Genomic DNA, 23,784 nt, shown 5'->3' on the forward strand with positions numbered 1-23,784 from the left:
ACTATACCATAAGAACATCTAAGAACATAAGAAGAGCCATGCTGAATCAGGCCAAAGCCCATCGAGTCCAGCATTCTGTGTCACACAATGGCCCACCAATTGTACATGGCAATCTTAAGCAGAAAGATTCCCTTTCCCTTGACCCTCAACAAATGGTACTCAAGGGAATCCTGCCTGCCTCAACCAACATAAAGGCGGCACATGGACATCCGTTTCAATAACCACCGATACACTTGGCATCCATGAATCTGTCTAATCTTGCCTTGAAGCTATCAAGGCTGACAGCTGTCACAACCTTTTCTGGAAGTGAATTCCATAAACCAAGGACCCTCTGGGTGAAGAAATATTTCCCTTTATTTGTCCTCACTTTCTTACCTATGAACTTTAGTGAGTGCCCTCGTCCTAGTATTGTGTGATAGAGAAAAGAATTTTTCTCTATCCACCTTTTCTATCCCATGCATGATTTTATACACTTCAGTCAAGTCACCCCTTAAATGCTGTCTCTCAAGGCTGAAGAGACCTGGTAGTACCAACAAATAGATAATTTAGTGTAGTTGAAGGACAAGATATAAATTATCTTAACATTAAAACATCTTTTATAAAAAAGCACTCCGAGTATTGTATGAAATGTTGCATAGTACCTTTCTGCTGTTACTCAAGAATAAATTTCGGGCAGAGACTTTTTGCTTATATGCCTAAAAAGAGTGGGAAAGGATACAATATTATATCATATTATAACATTTAAAGTACCAACTAGAAATATCAAATATAATTATAGTCTTGCTTCAAAGATGCAATGATATTCATCAGAATTTGTTACATAAATCAGGGGTCCCCAATCTATTAACGGGCCACAGCCTCTTCAAAATTGGGCTGCATAAATGGCTGGTTAGAGCATGCATATCCACAACTCAATTTGCATGAGTGGCGGGCCAGCGGGCACTTGTGTGCATGCATGCTGCCCCCCCCCCCCCATTTGTGAAAGTTGTGCTGTGTGCATCGGCCCACCACTTGTGTGGCTTAATTCCCAGCTGGGCTGTCTAGCCACAAAGATTGGGGACTGCTGACTTAAATCATAACCAACATCTCAAAATAAAATAGCCCTCCTCTCTTTTTCCTTCTACCAGTTTACTAGACCTCATTTCATCCTTTGTATGCAGAATACGTTGATTCCGGGGGGAGGGGGGAGGAATTAATATAATTTGCCACTGAATGTAATTTTACCTCATATGATTTCTCTATTCCCACTGGTAGTACATTTTAGTTTGCAGAGCCTACCTTGGGCAGCTCCTTTTTAGCTATGCTCAGCCATACTTTCCTCCGGCGTGCATTTAATTGTTCAATGGATAAATGTTTTTTCTTAGATCCTGGTGGAGGGGTATCATGAGAAAACTTGGCAAAAACTTTGATCTGGTGGTGATGACGTCGTGGTGACTCCTCAGACGAAATGTCTTCATCCCTTCTTTTCTTTTTTTTCACCTTTTTCAATTTTGCTGGAAGAGGACAGCACACAATATGATCAGTTTGCTTCCAAAATCATTTAAATTCACAGCATTAACTCACAACCTATGAAAGTATTCCATCCAATAGTGGAACCAATTTGAAGTAGCAACTAATTTCTCAATTCTCTATAAATCTGCAGTAACAAAAGACAAAATCTTTCAAAAAGGATGACTATAGAAACATAGAAACATAGAAGATTGACGGCAGAAAAAGACCTCATGGTCCATCTAGTCTGCCCTTATACTATTTCCTGTATTTTATCTTAGGATGGATCTGTGTTTATCCCAGGCATGTTTAAATTCAGTTACTGTGGATTTACCAATCAGGTCTGCTGGAAGTTTGTTCCAAGGATCTACTATTCTATGAGCAATATTAAAATGTCAAAATACTGTCACTTATAATTTCTTTTAGGTGAAATGCTATTCAAATATTTGACAATATAATTAATAAAGAAAAAGGAATAAAACTGAGTTCTAATAGATGCGGATGAAATCCACAATATGTCAAAAGAGGAAGTATAAAACAGTTTCAGAAAAAGCATATCAAATTGGAAAAGCTGTTCCAGAAAGATCACTCTTATGATTTATTTCTAAAATGCACTAAGTCACTGCATAGCAGTTATTTTCAGGTTAGTTAATACAAGCTTCTCTCACTTTACGCTAGGATTACATATTCCAAAATCTCATGTAATATGAGATGTTGAACCAGAACAAGGAAGTCTTGTGATAATAAACATGCTATTGCAGTTTTAGACCCTTATTCTTGACTACTTGCTTAAGCATGTTTTATTTCTTTTTTCATGTTCTGTGTATAGTGAAAGCATTTTCTCTACCTTTTTAATAACTGTGTGAAATTATAATAGCAGACATAAGACCATAAGAAGAGTGTCACACAGTGGCCCACCAATTTTATCTTGAGCAGAAAGAGAAGGCAAAACCCTGAAGACAAATGGGCAAATTGCACCACAGCACTCTGAATTCTTCATTATGTTCTGCATAATACATTTGCCCAAACTAGGTCTGAGGACCTTTCACCAGCTTCAATCTGATGATTTAGTATGTCCAACTCAATCTCTAGCAATAGAAAATTCTTTTTCACTTTGGGTACAGGGTTTCAATAAGGTATTGATAACAGCTCTGAATCCTCAGTACTAGTAGCATCTATAGACGGTATGGAAGCAAGGAGAAAGGTATATACAGCTAATAACACTTCACAATCTGCTGGTAAATACATGATACAAATCAGTGCTTAGAAAAGAGAGTTAGTATAAGTATGTACCTTTTAATTTTTTTTCCTCTTTCAACTTCTTTTTCTTCGGCCCTATGAGATGACGCTGTTGTTCATAATAAGGATCATATGTAGACAGCAAACCTACACTATAATACTGATACTGCTGTAACTGAAGCAGACATAAAAATAATCACTTTTTTGAAAATTAAATAAGAAATTTATCTGGGTAAATAGTTCAAGTTACTTGGAATTTAGATTGTTTTATGTTTGGTAATTACTGAGTATATTAACATGATATGCTCAGCAATAAAATGGTACAGTATAATAGAAAATATGAGGATAAAACAGAAAGAAACTAATACCAACGTCTCTTTCTAATGGAAAGAGTGGCTTTTGCAACAAAGGAAACCAGTTACTATATAATATTGGGCCAGTCACCCTGTCAACCCAACCTACTACAAAAGATTGCTAGAGGGATTAAAATGTGGTATAACCTCATTTATGCTACCTTGAGCATCTTAGAGAAAATGTGGGATATAAGAATATACAGTAGGTACATAAGCAGAACAGCCAATCTGATCTACGCCCCACTACAGTTTGCTATTGATGATTTTTGGGGGCAGCGTTTTTACCTCTTTATCTTTGCTGTATTTATTTTGATGCAGTTTTTTGTACTTGTGCAATCGCAGCATATTGTGAAGTTCTTCTCTTGAAAGAGTGAATTCTTCTCCTTCCCCATCTTCATCAGTTACTGATTCACTGTCACTGGAGTCATCACTCAGAAGAATGCTCTACCAATGAGATAATTTCAATTCAACAACAGTGAACAAAATGATCAAAACCAGGAAATAAGAATTTTTGAAAGAAGGGCGATGGAATTAAGGCCTCTGAAAAGGAGAGGAGGGGAAAAAAACACCTAACAACATTTACATACAACAGTTTCACTGTTTAACATTTCCTACAGTTTCTTCCTCCACCACAACATTAACCATCATGGAATCTTTGGAATCTGTTTCAGTGATTGGTGCACCCGTAACATTTCTGATTTCCTCCTTTACTGCTTTCATGTATACATTTTCTCAAAACCACTGCCAACCTCTGCTTTAGCCTTAGGAACATCACATTTCTAATGTCTTCAGTAGTGAGTGGAAAATTTCTTAGCAATGTTTCAACAGTGATCTGTTCTGTATGCTGAAGCAAAGTGGACCGTGAAGTTTCACTTGCTGAAATTAAATTTAGTGATAATCCACACGTCTGGTTCAATGACACATTACAAAAATATAGTCTTCTTTCTGACCACGATGGGAGAAGAGATGCCCAATGTTTTGGAGTAAGGACTTTTTTCCTACAAGTTTACGTTGGCATACATTATTGATAAACTCTTGACATATGTATTCTATACAGGTAGTCCTCATCTTATAATCATGTTTTAACAACCACAAGCTACTTATGGAGTAACTTATGGCCAGCCCTAACACTTATAAGCATGCCTACTACTTACCGTATTTTTCGCTCCATAAGACGCAGTTTTTTTCCTCCCAAAGTAGGATGAAAAATCAGCCCCGTCTTATGGAGCGAAGATGCAGGCAGGGAGGGGGGGGGAGGCGCTGGAACAGAGGGGGGCGGCGATATACAGTAGAACCTCGACATACAAATTTAATTGGTGCCGGAAGGAGGCTCGTGAGTCGAAAAGCTCGTATGTCGAAACATTGTTTCCCATAGGAAACAATGGAAAAGCGATTAATGCGTGCAAGCTGGATACTACAGTACTGGCAGCGAACTGGAGCAGCAGCTCCGCCTGCGTCCCGGGAAAGCGGCCGCCCGGGCCGAGTGGATGGAAGGAGCCTGGCGGCGGGCGGGGCTTGGCGGCGGGCGGGACGCGCGAGGGAGCGAGCGATCCGGCGTGTCGGGCTGCCCGGGAAGGCGAGCGGTGCGCGGTAGGCGCGGGGACGGGGACAGGGGGGGGGAATCGTCTGAACGCGGTTCCGAGTTGGGGGCTCGGGGGGGGGTGTGCTGGAAAGCCCCCCAGGCCGGCTGCGATCTTTTAAAACAGCCACGCCGCTTCTCAGCTGACTCCTGAAGCCAAAAGCCAAAGGCGAACTTCCGCGCTTCAGGAGTCACCTGAGAAGCGGCGCGGCTGTTTTAAAAGATCGCAGCCGGCGTTCGGGGGGCGGGTGCTGGGAAGCCCCCCAGGCCGGCTGCGATCTTTTAAAACAGCCGCGCCGCTTCTCAGCTGACTCCTGAAGCCAAAAGCCAAAGGCGAACTTCTGCGCTTCAGGAGTCAGCTGAGAAGCGGCGTGGCTGTTTTAAAAGATCGCAGCCGGCCTGGGGGGCTTCCCAGCACCCCCCCGAACCCGCTTCCCAGCTGACTCCTGAAACCGAACGCGGAAGTTTGCCTTTGGCGTTTGGCTTCAGGAGACAGCTGGGAAGCGGCGCGGCTGTTTTAAAAGATCGCAGCCGGCCTCGGGGGCTTCCCAGCACCCCCCCGAACCTCTAAAATCTAGGTGCGTCTTATCAGCAGGTGCGTCTTATAGAGCGAAAAATACGGTACATGATCAAAATTCAGGTACTTGGCAACAATTACAATTACACTCCCAGCCCCCTTTTACTTAAGCTACAAATACATTGTAGAGAATCAGCTAATAGCTGAATCAGATAATAACTATGCTTTCTTTGAGGAATGCTGAAGGAGCTGCTATCATCGGGATTGGAGTGGGAAAGGAACAGAAAATAAAAGGGGGCCAAGTTACAATAGCTTCTGCATAAGAAATAAGAAAGCTGAAAGAATAGCACTGCTACAGACCATCTCACTGCTGCTTGATAAACCTGTTAAGTCAGCAAAAGGAGGAGGAAAAAAATGCGGATTTTTCACCTCAAGTTTAGCACGGCTGAATACAATTAGATGGAAGAGTTAAAACCAGGAAATGGAAAACAGAAAACCCAGGGGCAAGGAGTTCCGAGGAAAGCTAAGATATCAAAACTCGATGCTGTGCATTTCAAACCATGAGAACTTGGAAAGAATTAACAGAGGATTAAAAACCCATAATTTTAACTGCACTCATCAATTCTAGAAAACTAAAAAAAATGTAAAAAGGAATGACATTTTTGTTTTTTTCAGAAAATGTTGCAGTTTTTATAGATTATATCAGATAGATCAGAATAATGTAACACAAGGATCACTAAAAACAGATCTGGATTTCAGTAACAAAAACACTCACCTTTAGCCATTTTCTGCTTTTCTTCAATTTGGAAAAGTTATATAGACTTCCTTTTTCTGTTTTTGGCTCTGTTGAAAGAACATATCAAAACACTTACATTATGCAATCAATTCAACTTAGAGATATTTTCAATAGAGAAAGCATTAACTCCAAATTGAATTACCACTGAATCATTTTGTAATCTGAACTACAAAAAAAGGAATCTTCTGATTATATCTGTTAGCCTATAAGAACGTTGCATTTTTGATGAATTATTAATCAAACCCAATTGTTCCTGGATCCAAGTGATCTGCAAGACTAGCTCATATAATTATCATCAAAGGCAAACTAAAATTATTTTTTAAAACGCTCTTACCAGATTGTAACACTCCATTGAGTGAATGTGTGTTTAACATTCCTGAACTTCCTGCTCCAGAAGGTTCTCCAAGCAATGAGGTTGCAGGCTCTTCCTTCACTTGCATCAAGGGACTCCCAGGCTGAGGAAGCAAAGGATTGTCATCCAATCCATCCTCACTTTCATCACTAAAAGAAAAATAGAGATATACATTTATCATAATAAAAGAGAAGCAATGCTGTAAAAAATAGTTATGCTCCAGAGCAACTTTCATTTTTCTCATCTCTAATACCAGAAGGAAGTAAAGTTGACTTCAAATCCTGTGGACACAGATATACTGAAGGTATTTTGCCAATAAAAGTGGTTTGCCACTGCCACCATGTTGAATGTTTTTTTCCAGCTCTAGCCTAAAACCCTGATATTCTCTGTGGTTTCCAGGTACTAACTATGCCCAACTCTGTTTAGTTTTCATACTCAAGATAGGATTAAACAATTGTTGCCTGACATTCTAATCCAAGGGTGTCACACACACACACACACCAGCCTACAGACCAATAGCGGTCTACGGCCCATGGGGAGCATCAACAAGCATATGCATGTGGATATTTGAGGATACACTCTGATTTATCTGCAGGTCCCATCCTTATAGAGCTCATTCACATTCATTACTAAAGCTAATGTTAGGAATTAAGATAGCTGGAATATGAAATGACTAGTTTTTTAAGAGCACATCAAAGTGGTTGATACCTGGATGCAGTCCTATTGAAGATGGCAGACGTCTGTCGTAAAAAGTGATCCAACCGCAGAGCTTTCTCCAAATACTGCAGATAGAGAGGCGTTGCCAGCTCTGTGCAGTTGCCATCCTCTCCTGAACCCAGCTCCGAGGCCATAGAACAAGTCTCTCTTCATGCAAAGATGTCTCCTAACGCACAGCTGTTTCAAAACAAAATGTAATAGTTTAACATATCATACCTATTTTCTGGATTTTTTTTCCAGAGAAAATATTTATTTGTTTTGATTTATAAGCCACTCATCTCCTGATAGACTCAAGGTGGCATATGTAACAATAAAACAAAACACAGCATTAAAAACTCAATAATAAAAAACATTCATCCATCAATCATTCACTGCTACTGTCTGGACCAGAATGTTGTTGCTCAAAGGCCCTAGGCCTGCCAGCAAAGCTATGTTTTTAAAGCCTTTCGGAAGGCCAGGAAGGGTGGAGATGGTGCTGGAATAGGCAAGTAAATTATATTCTCCTTATATGTACTTTCCTAAAAAAAAAATTCTATCCAATTATTTATATATCCTTGTTAATACACAAATCATAATCCCATAAAACTGTTTGCCATATTAATTGCCATATAGTGTGTTTTGTATATCACCCATATACAGTGGTTGTCTATTTTAGGCTTATCTTTTGCTTCCAGTATCATAACAAACAAATCTCTACTTTAATGGAATTGTGTTCTGATCTCTGATCCAAATAACTTTCTAAAAACTCTTCTATATTCTCACTCTTTCTTATGTCACTGACAGCATTATCTTGATATGGACCTCAAGCAAATTTCTGAATCCAGTTGGAATGGCTAATGGAAAGAGGGACATAATTACATGAAAATGAAATTATAAGAGACTGAGTGTATGCATAGAAAACAAATGTTAGTCTATAATATTCCACTCTGGAATATTATAGCATGGAAGGATATGCAAAAATGCTATTTTTTAAAGAAAAAAAATCAGGAAATATAAAGATGAATTCTGGCACATGACAAATGTATTTCAAGTTTTATGATTCTTTACTGAATTGTAGGCCATTCTGTGATGACTTCTCTTAATGCAAAGAAAGGCAAATCTGTCTTTTTCGTTTTCAAAATATTTATTCAATTAATTTTTTCTTCTCTCATGATATATACTGCATTTTAAATTTAATTGATTAGAATAGTTCTGGAAGGGACCTTGGAAGTCTTCTAGTCCAGCCCTCTGCTCCAGCAGGACACAGGAGACCCTTCCTTTCTGTCTTTCTTTTCTGCCTAATTGTTCCTTCCTTCCTACCCTCCCTCCCTCCTCTTCCTTCCTTCTTTCCTTTTCTTCCCTTCCTTTCTTCATTCCTTTCTCTTTTCTTTCCTTCCTTCCCTTTTTTCTTTCTCACTTCCATGTCTTTCTCTATTCCTTCCTTTCCTTCCTTCCCTCCCTTCCCCACTCTGGTCTTGTCACTTCATGACAAAAGGAGAAGAAATGGAAGCAGTGACAGATTTTATTTTCTTGGGCTCTAAGCTCACTACAGATGGTGACTGCAACTATGAAATTAAAATGTGCTCCTTATACCAAACCTAGACAGCATATTAAAAAGCAGAGACATTACTGCTGTCAAAGATCTGTAGAGTCAAAGGTATGGTTTGTAGTAAGGTATGGATATGAGAGTTGAACCACAAAGAAGGATGAGCACCTAAGAACTGATGCTTTTGAAGTGTGGTGTCCCTTGGGACTATAAGGACAATCAATCTTAAAGGAAATCAACACAGACAGTTCCTTGGAAAGATAGACGCTGAAGTTCTAATACTATGGCCACCTAATGAGAAGAGAGGATACATTAGAAAAGACCCTGATGATGGGAAAGATCAAAAGATACAAGGAGAAGGGGACGGCAGAGGATGAGACAGTTAGATAGTGTCATTGATGCAATGTACATTAATTTGGGCAAACTACGGCACAATAAGCTGGCACACTATGAAGAAGAGTTGAACACGACTTAATGACTGAACAACATCAAAATAAAGGTTAAGGTGCTGAAGCAGGTTCCAGGTCCCCCCAGGTTCTACTCCCTCCTTAGGCATGGAAGGGGCTAGGTGTCTTTGGGCTTCCCCTAGTCTGGGAAATTGAAACACCTCTGTCTAATAACCCCTCACTAGACCAGTATGGTAATTATGGTCTATAACTGTCAGTAAAGAGGCATTCATCCTGCAGAATCCAAACATATAGACATATGGACCAAAGCCTGAAATTTCAGAGAACTGAGCAGACTTGGCCATAGTATAGCAGGAACTGAAAACTGTTAACTTTCATAAATTTGTTTCTACAACAAACTGAAATACATGCTAAAATGTTTTTGTAAAAAGAAATTTTAAAACATTGGGAGCTATTATTATGCACACAGGAATGGATAATCAAAAAAGTGAAGGTGTACACAATCAAAGCCCTATCTCTTTTATGTGCATGTGATCTCACTACCATTCCAAAGTTGTCTCAAGCCTTTTACTTTCTTTCATGTGATAGCAACTGCTTTTCTCTCAGTTATGAAAAGATCTTTAAAATTATATTCTTCTTCTGTGTTCATTCATCTTTCATTAACATTCAAGACCCTACAAACAACCAAACTTCAGTGAATCCAGTTCTTATCAAAGCTAGATAGCTAGATAAGATAAGAATATTTCGGTCCTGCTGGGAAGAGGCAGATATGGCAGGAGCCATGGGGCAAGCCGTTCCAGGGGAAGAAGGGATCGCTGCTTGAAAGCCATCCCCTGTTCCGGCCCCACGAGCTCTACCTGGGATACTGGTGACGAGTGTAATCTGGGCCCTAGGCTCAAGCTGCTGCTACTCAATGCCAGGTGATTTGATCCTGGATGAGGAGGCTGACCTGGCTTGTGTGACTGACACCTGACTGGGCCCGGAGGGGGGAGTTCCTCTCTCGGAACTCTGCCCATACGGGGTGCAGGTATGGCATCAGCCTCAACCCCAGGGAAGTGGGGGAGGAGTGGCTATTATAGCCAGAGTCACTTTGCCTGAGCAGACTAGTTGCTCCTGAGATTGCGGGTTGTGAGTCTCTCCTGGTGAAGTTGGACTTAGCGGTTCAGGTGGGCTTGTTACTCATGTACCTGCCTCCCAGCTGCGTGTCAACAGCCCTGCCTGTGCTGCTCGAGGAGGTAGCTGGGTTGGCGGTGGAGCTCCCTGGGCTTATTGTCCTGGGAGACTTCAACCTGCCGTCACTTGGCGGATCCTCTCGGTTAGCACAGGAGTCCATGGCCACCATGACAGCCATGGACGTGACTTAAGTAGTTCAGGGTCTGACTCACGAGGGGGGACATGTATCCGACATGATATTTCTCTCGGAACAACAGAGCAATGGTCTGAGACTAAGGGGCTTAGATGTTTTGCCTTTGTCATGGTAAGACCATTTTCTGCTACGGCTCGACTTTATGGCTCCAATCCTTCCCCGCAGGGAGGCGGAACCGATTAGGTGGTTCCGCCAAAAACGCCTGATGGACCCAGAGGGCTTTCAGAGGGCACTTGGGGTTCTACCAGACTCACTCATCCACAGCTCGGCAGAATCTCTTGCTGTGGCCTGGAACAAGGCTGCGGCTGAGGCTCTTGACCGGATTGCGCCATTACGACCTCTCTGTGGCACTAGATCCCGGAGAGCTCCTTGGTTCACCGAGGAACTCCGGGAGTTGAAATGCCAAGAGAGACGTCTACAGAAGCGGTGGAGGAAAAGTAAGTCTGAGTCCGATTGAATACTTGTAAGAGCTCATATTAAGACTTACAAAGTGGCACTCAAGGCAGCAAGATGCGCGTATCATGCCACCTTGATTGCATCAGCGGAATCTTGCCTGGCCGCTCTGTTTAGGGTGACCCGCTCCCTTCTTAAATCAGGGGGGAACTGGGGAGCCCTTGCAGAGTAATGCTGAGGATTTTTTAACACATTTTTCGCTGATAAAATCGCTTGTATCCCGATGGACCTTGACTCCGATTGGATGGCAGAGTCGTCTGACAATGAGTCAGTCGAGGTGACTGGGGCCCATCTTTGTCCACCTGTCTGGGAGGAGTTTGACTTGGTGACACCTGATGAAGTGGACAACGGCATTGGAGCTGTGAGTTCTGTCACCTGTTTACTGTATCCATGTGCCTCTTGGCTAGTTTCGGTCAGCAGAGAGGTGACATGGAGCTGGGTCCAGCAGATTGCCAACGTTTCTTTGGGTAGGGGGTCCTTCCCGGATCCCTACAAGGAGGCACTTGTGCGCCCTCTCCTCAGGAAGCCTTCCCTGGACCCAGCCATACTTAATAACTATCGTCCAGTCTCTAACCTTCCCTTCATGGGGAAGGTTGTTGAGAATGTGGTGGCGCTCCAGCTCCAGTGGTCCTTGGAAGAAGCCAATTATTTAGTCCCTCAACAGTCAGGATTCAGGCCCGACTACAGCACGGAAATTGCTTTGGTCACGCTGATGGGCTTATCCTCTATCCTGGTGCTTCTTGACCTCTCAGCGGCTTTCAATACCATCGACCATGGTATCCTTCTGCACTGGCTGGAGGGGTTGGGAGTGGGAGGCACTGTTCTGAAGTTGCAGGTGAGAATATCATGGTGGGGGAAGGAGGAGGCATAGGTGACATTATAAATACAATCTTCATTATCTCACATTGACTAATTTATTGCAAATTATAGCTTTGAGTAAAATATTATCAAGCTACAGTAACTGTTTTAAGTTGATTGTATTGCCAAAGAAATGTGTCAGTGCTGCTATTTTAATTAAACTAGGTATGTTTACATTTACCTGTATATAGCATTTTAACTACACTAATGTCAACAGCCCTTAGCAACACATGGGCATTTGTATTTGTAGCTGCACTAGGATTACATACATAGAAACCTCAACCATACTTTACTCGGGAAACTCAATTTTCTACTTTCTTATGACAGGCTAAATCATCAATGGTATTGGCACCAACTATCAGTACAAAACTTAATTGCACAATATGCTGAATCACAAACTACCAGTATCTGTACAACCTATATTTTGGTTAACATTCACACATCATTGCAGGCCAGTGTTACCATAATGGATTACCGTCAGCACCGTATCTTAAATATTCAAAAGCTTGTAATACTTTGACAGAATTTATCTAAAATATTATTTGGAGGATAATGTGGCTTTCTACTTAAGTCTAGCACAGGTTCAGGAAAGGAAAACTGCAAGCCTCAACAAACAGCATGATGCAAAACATCAGAAATGAATTCAATTGTGTTCAATTATGGATTTTTAAATTTCCAGAAATGATAATACAGTATTGCTAAAAGAATTTGGGAGAAGATCCTAAAAATGTAGGAAAAATGAAAATATATGCATGGTTGCTGAATTCTGAGTAATATGTTATCTTTTTTATTTTTGGATGTTTAATAGAAGCATGTAGTAAAGTTAAAAATGCAAACAAAAGTCCATCAATGTTATGATAAAACGAAAAAAGATATGAAAGTGGATATTTTCTTCTTCTGCATGAAATATATAAATTTTAGAATACAGTGTTCCCTTGACTTTCGTGGGGGATACGTTCCAAGGCCGCCTGCGAAAGTCAAATTTCCGCGAAGTGGAGACGCTCCCTTCCTTCCTTCCCCCTCCATTCTTGGTTTGACTTACCCCCAGAACCCGCAGGGGCAACGGGGCGGCAAGCTGAGGGCTTTGCTGCGCTCGCTGCTGGTGTCTCCCATGGCAGCGGCGACAGCACGGGTGCTCAGGGTCAGGGCAGGGGAAGGAGAAGCTCAAGGCAAGAGAGATCCAGGCCAGGACTCGAAGCCGGGATTCCAGGCCAGTCAGCTGGGAGGTCGGACACTACCACTAAGGGAGATGGCTTAGGTGGGTGGGGGAAGAGGCGGCGACGGCAGGCAGCAGTAAGCGACGGCAGCGGAAAAAGAGGCAGCCACGCCCTTTGGTGCTTGAGGTGACACTGAACTGCGGGTGGAGGCTACCGGAAGGTTGGGACGGGCCCACCCCAAGCCATCCCCACAATTAGCATGCAGCCCCCTGACCCAACAATGCCCTCAGCTCCTCCCCTCTCGGGCGAGTTAGGGTGGTCTTGTCCGCCTGCAAGGCTTGGCTTCAAGTGGAGCGTACCAACCCTCTGAGAATTAAAGGGGCGGGATTGGGAGGCTGGGGTGGAAGCGGAGCTTGTTTCCCAACTTCTGCTAGGCCCAGTAGACTCGTGTTTCACCCTCCCCAGGCTCTCCCCATCGCCCCCCCCCCAAGGCTCTCTGGAAGCCAAAAACGCCCTCCCAGAGCCTCTGTGCAAACCAAAAATCAGCGGGCCAGCACATATATGCAAGCTGGAGCTGAGCTAGGGCAACAACTCACAAGTCAGCAGATATGGTTTCACGTGCCACCTGTGGCACCCATGCCATATGTTTGCCATCACTGTTCTAAAAACATATTCTGGGAAGGAAAAGTTGTATAATCATTATCATTTCCTGCATATGAAATGCCGGCATTTCTCTATTTTAGATGCTTTTTTTCTTAATTTCATTTACTTCTAAAAATTGGAGTTCTATTTCTAAAAAGCCAACTTTTCTCTCATGCTAGGGAATACAGCTCAATTTCTTTAACATTTAACCATTTTATGAGTTCAGAATAAAAATATCAATTTTTATTTTATTAGTTTTTATGATTTATAAAGGCCGCCCATTTCCCTTGGTTGTGTACAAGATTTCTGAGAAACCCTCTTTTCCTTTGTGCTTTTTATATCTCAAATACCTCCTGTATTCAAAAAATTTTAAAAGGCAAAAAACAGCATATTTGAAAAGGAATAACTCAAGCAAAATCATGTATGTAACTGGAAAGGTAACAAGCAGTGAAGGGCTACCAAATTTTTTACTACCACGCTGTGGGCGTGGCTTATACAGGATGCCCTGCATTTTCTTTCAGCAACTTTCAGTGCAAATTGGGTGCTCTGGAGTGGAGCTCCATTTTTGCTACTGTCCGGGCAGCAGCCCAACCCTGGTAACAATTCTAATAATGAATTAACACATTTCCTTTTCACTATTCTCAAAAGCCATTCAGGTTTTGAAAAAAAACCCACCAATGTTTTATTAATTGGATAGTTAGACATAATGTTTTGTATGCCTTCTTGGGAAAATAGGAGTAAAGTGTGTTGGATATTTCACTGTCTTGAATTAGCTCTAAAAATAATGACAGGATATAAATAATCAATAAAAATAAATACACATTGATATGTGAACAATGTACATGTCAATCATGTAGAAGAATATCTACTTAAGAAATAACACTTTGGTTATAAATATGTCTTACATACAGATTTTTTTTATTATCATATAAAACATCACATCCCAAACAACATTTCTAATTCAACATCACTAAATAAGGTGCTTCAGTGCTTAATCAAAATAAAATTGATTTAATATTATAAAGGATATTATTAAAGCAAATAAACATTTTATTAAGTCTCTGGAAGACTTGGAAAACAATTCAGAAAATGTGCTTTAGAAAACATGGGAACAAAAACCTGAATACGGTTCTTTAATTCTATGCAACCACATCTTTTTTGAGTTCAATAGTGCTGAGTTTGCACTACGGACACTCCAAATCACCTTTTCCCAAATAATTTCTCAAGTGCAGCTTTTACTAACTGTTCCTTCACAATCTCAACTCAAATTTGTTTCAAGATCAGAAACACTCAAGTCCTACAAATCAATTTAGCAGAAGAATGTATCTGATATGGAGACCATGCAGGTAAGAAGAGGTTTAAAAAAGTGATCACTTCTACTGTGCTGTATGTTTCACTGCAGTGTTTGGTCCACTCATACATTTAATCAGAAAAATTATACAAAGTCTAATTTGGAGGGGCAAAATTGCTAGCCATTAAATGTCCATCAGTTTGTAGAAAACATTAAAGACCAGAACCTTTGGCACAACAATCAATGCCAAAAGCCACTAAAGCATCACCAGGGTGCACCACTAAAGCATCTTAACCAGAATATGTTTTAAAAGTGCTTCTTCAATGAATATATCACGAGTAGGTCCTCGTGTGATATATTCCATGAAGAAGCACTGTTAAAATATACTGTATCCTGGTTAAGATATCTATATATCTCTATATCTATCTTTATCTCTATATCTGTTATAGATATATTTACCAGATATACATTATTTTACATTTTTACATCTTAATACATTTTTAAAGTGCTTCTTCATGGAATATATCACATGAGTAGGTACTTGTGTGACATATTCCATGAAGAAGCACTTTTAAAATATATCCTGGTTAAGATATCTATATAGCTATCTTTATCTCTACCTCTATGTCTATTATAGATATACATTTTTATATATACAGCTATTATAGATATACATTTTTACATCTTAATACATTTAAAAGGTGCTTCTTCATGGAATATACTACATGAATAGGTACTTGTGTGACATATTCCATTAAGAAACACTTTAAAAATATATCCTGATTAAGATATCTATATATCTATATATATATTTTACATCTTAATACATTTTTAAAGTGCTTCTTCATGGAATATATCACACGAGTAGAGATGGAAATCTGGATATATGTTTTTTCTGATTAAGGTGACAAAGATGCATATTGACACTCCACGTTCTTTGGGATTTCTATCCCTTGATAAACGGTCATAGCTGGATCTCAAGATTCATTCTAACATATCCCACACGAATCTCTCCAAGTCATTCCCACAACTAGAAATCCCGTGTCAGAGAAGGGCGGCTTCCTTGTTTTGCGACTGCCATGCGTGAGCAAGCCAGGCGCACACGTGTGTGACCGTAGACTGGGTGTGACCAACACACACACAAACACACACACGCATTCACACACCGCATGCTGTCCGAGGCCAAAAGGTAGCGAAGCGTCGCCTGAGGAAGGTCCCTCGCCCTGCACAAGCTTTTGAGGGGGGGCAGGAGACCCCCGGAGTACAGCCTCCCTCCCCACAAGTGGGTTGCCCCCCCCCCCACGAGGCAACATCCTGTCCCTTTAAGAGTAGGCCGGGGCGACTGCCGGGGGACTGCGAAGGAGGGGTCGGACGGGGGTTGGTCCCGCGGCCTGGTCTAACGGCCCCCCACTTTGCTCGCCACCTGCCCCGGCCCCGCGAACCACGGCGCCTCACCTGCGTGCGTAGCTCGGCTTAGGCCGAGAGTAGGTCTGGAGTTGCCCGCCCCGCTTTTCCCTCCCGGCCTCTCGCCTCTTGCTGCGTTGGCGCTGCCTGTGTCCTGCCGCGGCGCCCTCGACTTCTGCTCCGACAAGATGGCGGCCGCGCTATTTCTGCTGAGAAGGAGGCGGCGGCTGCGGGCGCTGGGACGGCGGCGGCGGCCACTTTCGCTCACTGAGAGGAGAGGAGCAGGGACACGGGGAGCCATGGCGGGGGGGAGGAGAGGCGCCATAGCCAGGCCAGAATAATCGAAAGCGGCACCCCCAGCTAGTGCCCTGAGCACACAGGCACGCCGGCGTTCCCCAATGGGCTTCGCCGCAACTTTCATGAGGGCCTTAAGTTCCTATCCCGCGCTCGGTCCCCGCGCAGAACCCAAAAGAAGTAATCCAGAAACGATTCGCTTGTCGCTCGATTGGTTGAGTCTGAGAGTGACGGAAAATGCCGAGTGCTTTCGGCTCTTAGAAGCTAGCGTGAGTTAGCAGTTCTCGCGCGAAGCTCAAGGAAAGAGTCGCGAGACTGCTATTCCAACGGGACTTCCCTGGAAGTGACGTATTGTGTCTCCTAATCGTAGCTAGGCATAGAAAGTAATTGCGGGCCCAGCTAGGCCTCAGCTTTGATTAGGGCAATTAGGTCTCCAGTTATGTGTACGGTAGGCTTATGAACACCTTCAAAAACGTTCACTATCCTTTCAGATACATTAAAACCGGGCCTTTTTCCTACCGTTGTCGCTTGCCAATGGCTGTAGATGGCGACTTTAAAACTTAAAATGTGTGGGAAAACACACCTGGCATGCTTTAAGTTTGGTTTTATTTTATTTGTGTTCCAGCGTTTTTGTTTTGTTAAGAATTGGTGAAAGCTGCAATATTTTTTTATTTTAAGTATTCCAGCGGAGACTCTAAAGTAGTTTTGGGAAGTTGGTGGATTTGTTTGAGTCAGCCTTGACTACAAATGGTCCTCAAAATTAAAAGAGTTCACTTAGTGACCATTCAACGTTACAACAGCACTGAAAAAAGTGACATGAGTGTTTTTCACAGTTATCTTTGTAGCATCCCCTGGATCCTGTGATCAAAACTCAGATCCTTGGCAACTGACTGATTTGTTGTAGGGTCCCAGAGTCATGTGATCACTTTTTCAAACTTCTGACAAGCAAAGTCAATGGGGAAGGCAGATTCACTTAACAACCAAGTTACTAGCTAAGCAACTGCAGTGATTCACTTAACTGTGGAAAGAAATGTTGTCAAATGGTACAAAACATGCTTAACAAAATAAACGTTGGGTTCAATTGTGGTCAAAAGTCAGGGATTACTTGTATTGGCATCTGCCCTACAGCTTTCTAGGTAACATTTTCAGAAGTGATTTGCTATTGCCTTTTCTGGATAGAGACTGGAGGTGAACTAACACTTCAAAGTATCCCAGTTTCTAATTAGTACCCAATTGGCTGTCTGGTTTTGCTTTAGATGTGTTTTCATCATATGCCTTGGAACTAATAAGGGGTAATATCATTACAGGAAAGATACGAATGAATCCCAAATTACTGATGTGCCATAAAATTAATGTCAGTATCTTCTCCATGATGCTTGGTCTGCAACTGGGGGGCTTGGGTCTTTCAAACGTGGAATTATTGCCTTTATAGTCAAGTTTATCTGTCCTGATGCTGTCTTCTATTTTTCATATTTCTCAAGAGAGGTAGTTTTAATGAATTACAAAATAAGAGAATTGGAAGGAACACTGGAGATCTCTTAGTCCAAGCAGGAGACACTATGACTATACCATTCAGGACTAAGGGCTGTCCAATCTTTTCTTAAAAACCTTAGGATAGAGCACTGACAACTTTAACTGGCAAGCTGGTACATTAAGTATTCTCACTGACAGGAAATTTCTCCTTAATTCTAGGTTGGCTATCCTTAAAAAGCTTCCATCTGTTACTTCTTGCCCTGCCCTCAGGTGTTTTAGAGCAGTGTTTCCCTACCTTGGCAACTTGAAGATATCTGGACTTCAACTCCCAAAATTTCCCAGCCAGCAAATGCTGGCTGGGGGATTCTGGGAGTTGAAGTCCAGATATCTTCAAATTGTCAAGGTTGGGAAACACTGTTTTAGAGAATAAGATGACACCGTTCTTTGTAACAGCCTCTCAAATATTAAAATATTACTATCATATCTCATCTCTAGTTTTTCTCTTTACTAGACGTACCTAGTTCTTGCAATCATTCATTATATGCTTTAGCCTCCAGCTGCATAATCATGTTTATTATTTTTATTTATTCTTTGTCCAATATACAATACATATGGAAGTTTATTGTTCTTTGAATTAATTCTACGTCTCAACATCATTTTTTTGTATTGTGGTCAAAATTGAATACAGTATTCTATGTATGGTCTTACTAAAGCAGTATAAAGTAGTAACACTTAACATCCCTCAATACAGCTTAATACTGTATTGGTCTTTTTGACAGCTTGAGCACATTGCTGGCTCGAGTGGTCGTGAGTTCCGTAAGATGTTGAAGACCCATCTATACCGCCAGGCATGGGGGGATTAACTTCTCCCCTAACCTTTTCTGACTTAACATATGAGATTGGTGATATTGTTCTAGAATGGCTAGGTTTGAATAATAATGGGTTTTTTCATATAGTTTATATTGGATTTGTATTCTATTGTATTTATTGTTGTTGGGAGCCGCTCCGAGTCCTCAGAGAGGGGCGGCATACAAATCTAATAAATTCTTATTATTATTATTATTATTATTATTATCATCATCATTATTATCTCTGAGTTATTGTTGTTGAGTGAGGTACCACCTGTGCCGTACCTATGCATTTGGTTTTTCTTGCCCAAATGTAAATCCTTACTTTTCTCACTACACAATTTCATTTTGTTGGATACAGCCCAGTGTTCAAGAGTGTCAAGGGCCTTCTGGATCTTGAGCCTTTTGGATCTTGAGCCTATAATGTAAAGGGTTGGCTATCCCCCCTTCCCCCAAGCTTTGTATTGTCTTCAAGTTTAATAGAATATAATTATTTATTGGCCAAGCGTAGTTAGACACACAAGGAATTTGTCTTTGGTGCATATGCTCTCAGTAAACATAAAAGATACATTTGTCAATAATGAGGTACAGTACAACACTTAATGATTGTCAGGGTACAAATAAGCAATCAGGAAACAATATAAATTGTAAGGCTACAAGCTACAAGTTACAATCATACAAACATAAGTGGAAGGAGATGGGTGATAGGAACGATGAGAAGACTAATAGTAATGCTGCTTTAGTTTGACAGTGGTGAGGGAATTATTTGTTTAGCAGAGTGATGACATGTTCTTGTGTCTAGTTATCTTGGTGTTCAATGCTCTATAGCGTCGTTTTGAGAGTAGGAATTGAAGCAATTTCTGCAAGGGGTCAATACATTTTCACGGCTCTCTTTTTGACTCAGTATACAGGTCTTCAATGGAAGGCCGATTGGCAGTAATTGTTTTTTTCTGCAGTTCTGATTATCCTCAGAAGTCTCTGGTTGTCTTGTTGGGTTGCAGAACCGAACCAGACAGTTATAGAGGTGCAGATGACAAACTCAATAATTTCTCTAGATCTATATCAGCAACTCCTTGGGCAGTTTGAGCTTCCTGAGTTAGAGCAGAAAAAACATTCTTCGTTGTGCTTTTTTGATGATGTTTTTGATGTTAGGTGACCATTTCCGGTCTTGAGATATGATAGAACCTAGAAATGTGAAGGTCTCTACTGTTGATACTATGTTGTCTAATATTCTAAGAGGTGGTAGAATGGGAGGGTTTCTCCTAAAGTCTACCACCACTTCTATGGTTTTGAGTTTGTTCAGTTCCAGATTATTCCGATTGCACCACGGGGCTAATTGTTCAACTTCCCATCTGTATGTGGTTTCATCGTTGTCTCAAATGAAACCAATCACTGTTGTATCATCTGCAAACTTCAGTAGTTTAACAGATGGATGGTTTGTAGTCATTTGTATAGAGAGAGAAGTGGTGAGAGTACACAGCCTTGGGGGGAGGGCTGTGCTAATTGTACAGGTGTCTGCTGTGATTTTGCCTAGCTTTACTTGCTGTTTCCTATCTGTTAGGAAACTTGTGATGCACTTACAAGTGTGTTCTGGTACTGTTAGCTGATTTAGTTTGGTTAGAAGAATGTCCGATATGATGGTATTGAAAGCTGAACTAAAGTCTACAAAGAGGCCGTTCAAGATGTAGGAAGTAGTGCACTGGAGGGGGAGGCATTTTGTAAATTCGTCCCTATTTGGACATGGAGTCTCTACTCACAGTCACTCATGCCCTTATCATCTCGAGGTTCATCTACTGCAATGCTCTCTACATGGGGCTATCTTTGAAAAGTGTTCGGAAACTGCAAATTGTGCAGAATTCAATCACGTGAGCGGTCATGGGCCTGCCTAGGCATGCCCACATCTCTCTAAAATGTCACAGACTGCATTGGCTGCCAATTGCTTTCTGGACGCAATTCAAAGTGTTGATTATGACCTATAAAGCCCTACATGGCATCAGACCAGAATACTTGCCGGACCGCCTTCTGCCGCATGAGTCCCAGCGACCGGTTAGGTCCCACAGAGTCGGCCTTCTCCAGGTCCCATCAACTAGACAAGAGCCTCTGTGGGGGGCCCAGCCCTCTGGAAACAGCCCCCCAGAGATTCACACTGCCCCCACCCTCTTCGCCTTCCGCAAGAGTCTCAAGACTCATCTATGCCATCAGGCTGGGGCCACTAGACTCTAGCCCTCTGGCCAACAATAGGCTGCACAGAATAATATATAAATCCATTGCACTATTCTCCTTGTAAATAAGCAACTTTATTACTAAATCCATTCTACACAAAGACTTTAACAACAAATCTAAAGTTTTGTTTTAAACTGAACTTTCAAATTGTTTTACTGAATAAGGAAAAAAAATCTCAAAATAGTGTTGTGTTTTCTGAAAATTTAACAGAATGAACCATATTCTAAAACATACTGTCCAGGTTCTGATACCCAGGCAATTATAAAAAAAAGAAGAGATTTACTGTATAACTGTAATAACCAAAAGTCCATAGTTGGCAGTGATGAAATAGATTCTAAAATGGAAAGGGGACATTTCATGTAAACTGACATTAGAAGAAACTAAAAGGAGAAAATTACCACAAAGTAACGTCAGTTTTTCTCTAGAAAAAAAAAATGAGACAGCTCTTCTTCAGCTTTGAGAACTTATTGGATGAGAAGCTAAAAATCTTCAAAGAAAAACATTTTTTTTTGTTTCAAGTTGCCTCTTGAAAAAAGCACCTTTGGGACCATGACCTGGATGACTGAGAATTTCCATAGATATCATATTAAACTTCTTTCTATAATCTATTCTCTGCCTTTTCACTTATTGCCCCCATTCCTCTGATAAGGAAACCTTCCTCATTGAGCTGGAACTTTTGCACTGCAGTTTTCCTTCGGAGGTTATAAAGATCTGCCAGTTGTCGTAGCTCTTCTGGTAATTCCATAGAAGATATCTGATTAACACAAAAACACAAACAGATGAGAGTAACACTGGATTATCATTATTTTTTGAAGTGTTATGTTTCATTGATGAGTGGGGTACTTAATTCAGAAGTTCCTTCATTTCTTTAAGGAAATTTTTAAATCTTTTCTATAATGTTTGAAGAATATTTATACGTTTGAGGGCTGTGCAAGGTATTTGGCAAAGGTAATCGGCAAAGCTTGTTTAAAGCCCTACTTCAAAACATTAAATCAGCTCTGTTCCCTAGAGTGGAGTCATGTTCAAGGTGTAATTCGGTGTTTAAAAATGGCCGGTCCGGTAAAGGCCAGATATTAATGCCCCCTTGGCCTTGTAGTTGCCTGGCTTGCCCAAACAAACTCAAAAGGAATGGGCAGGGTTTGTTGTGCAGCCTGGATCCTCCTGAGCACGTTTCAAGAGAAATGGGCACTTATAATGAATAAATCTGGCTGGTGATGATGATCGCAGCTTTCAGAATGGCTGCCAGGAATCGCGCGAGTTGTTAGCTTTAGTGGACTGATTCCAAGATGTTGGCAGTGGCAAAAGCAGCTGGAGGGAGGCGAGTCCTCGGGACCAGAACTCTAACAATGTGACTTTGGTGCAGGACAAGACTATTAAGTAGGTCTGGTGTCCCCTTTCCCCAGGGCAATGTGAACAATAGGGAAGAAAAATGGCCGCTGTCCTTCATAATGGAGCCAAAGCATCTTTCAACTGCCATGCGAAAGAAAGATTCTGTTTAGAATGATGTGGCAGACCAGAGCACTCAATGCTACAGTTCAAGGCTGACCACCCGCCTATAAACCATCAGAGGTAAAATTGTTTAAATCTTCAGCCTCACTAGGTGATATTTGAGAGACCCAACTGATAAGCAGCCAGAGGCCCAGCTCACTGTGATTGTTGCTGTGTTTTGGAAGAAACGCAGCATTCAGGATGGGAACGGAGTTTGCCACATCCGTCTTGCTGAAGGACTGAGTCAAAAGCTGGGTCATAGCAGGCCGGATCCTGGCAAAAAAGGCAGACTCGATCCTCATCCTTAGTGGACGAGGAGAACCCATCTTGAATGCTGACTCCACCCAGAATGGAGAATGAGGTTTGCATGGATGTGCATGTTCAAAGCTGCAGCTGTTTGTAGACTACCTGTTTTGAATCCTTTGTATGCACTGAGTATTTACTGCATTTTCAATATGAAATTCACCAATATTCGTACAAATATTAAGCCACTGGTTGTTAGATACATTAAAATATCACTTGTTGCTTGTATGTACCCCCCCCCCCCCCCAAAAAAAAAAAAAGCCCTTGGCCTTATTGCCATGCACTCAAAAGCCTGATTGGGTTTATTATCAGGGCATGTCTTATTTTGGAAAAAACGGTATTCTGAGAGCTTATGCACCAGAGACAAATTCCTTGTGTGTCCGTTCACACGTGGCCAATAAAAAACTCTATTCTATTCTAAAACCAGGAGTTGTACTTGTTCCAATACCCTGTTTTCCGCAAAATAAGTCATCCCCTGATTTTAAGTCCAATCAGGCTTTGGAGTGCATGGCAATAAGGCCAAGGGTTTATTTCAGGGTTCAAAAAAATATAAGACAGGGCCCTATTTTTGGGGAAACATGGTACTACTATTATTTTGATATGAGGTTAACACTTCCAGTTTTATTTGATATTTTAGATATTAACATTATTTGGCATAATTTTTTATTTGCTTTAACTTACTACATAACACTTACATGTAATGTAATAAAATATTACATTTTATTTAATGGAAGTGAATTTCTCTTTTGCTAATGCCCTAAAAAGGTATGTAATAAAATAAGAAATATAGATAAAACAAATATTCTTTTCACAATTAAATTTAGTAGGAAGAATGAATGAAAAATAAATCTTAATGTACATGTTCTACTAAATCAAAATTCTGAATTAATATGAATACTAACATTCAACTCAATAGGAATTTTCTGTCTTCTCTCTCAAAAAAATGTAAAGCATATAATCAAGTTTTGCAACAGCCATTCCTCCTTATAATTAAAATAGAATGACAGCAAA

The 23,784-nt window shown here is 41.2% G+C and overlaps 2 protein-coding genes across 9 annotated transcripts in view; both read right to left on the bottom strand.

The window, feature by feature from the left end:
• Nucleotides 1-16,713, bottom strand: part of INO80 (INO80 complex ATPase subunit) — a 65,651-nt gene extending 48,938 nt beyond the window's left edge. Inside the window, exons 1-8 of the mRNA XM_070757076.1 lie at nucleotides 16,196-16,713; nucleotides 7,033-7,218; nucleotides 6,307-6,473; nucleotides 5,952-6,019; nucleotides 3,366-3,524; nucleotides 2,782-2,902; nucleotides 1,279-1,493; nucleotides 642-695 (exon numbers count right to left, since the gene is read on the bottom strand). Coding sequence (XP_070613177.1) covers nucleotides 642-695; nucleotides 1,279-1,493; nucleotides 2,782-2,902; nucleotides 3,366-3,524; nucleotides 5,952-6,019; nucleotides 6,307-6,473; nucleotides 7,033-7,175 — 927 coding nt within the window. The 5' untranslated portion in view covers nucleotides 7,176-7,218; nucleotides 16,196-16,713. The remainder of the gene's footprint in view (nucleotides 1-641; nucleotides 696-1,278; nucleotides 1,494-2,781; nucleotides 2,903-3,365; nucleotides 3,525-5,951; nucleotides 6,020-6,306; nucleotides 6,474-7,032; nucleotides 7,219-16,195) is intronic.
• A 4,327-nt stretch (nucleotides 16,714-21,040) lies between these two features.
• The window catches only part of EXD1 (exonuclease 3'-5' domain containing 1), a 33,710-nt gene continuing 30,966 nt past the window's right edge, over nucleotides 21,041-23,784 (bottom strand). For 7 of the 8 annotated variants that reach the window (XM_070757116.1, XM_070757143.1, XM_070757107.1 and 4 more), the window contains one exon: nucleotides 21,041-21,736. In XM_070757116.1, coding sequence (XP_070613217.1) covers nucleotides 21,581-21,736 — 156 coding nt within the window. In that variant the 3' untranslated portion in view covers nucleotides 21,041-21,580. The remainder of the gene's footprint in view (nucleotides 21,737-23,784) is intronic. The other variant, XM_070757125.1, reaches the window with a different exon arrangement.

Source organism: Erythrolamprus reginae, chromosome 1 (genome assembly GCF_031021105.1).
Source record: "Erythrolamprus reginae isolate rEryReg1 chromosome 1, rEryReg1.hap1, whole genome shotgun sequence".
NCBI lineage: Eukaryota > Metazoa > Chordata > Lepidosauria > Squamata > Dipsadidae > Erythrolamprus > Erythrolamprus reginae.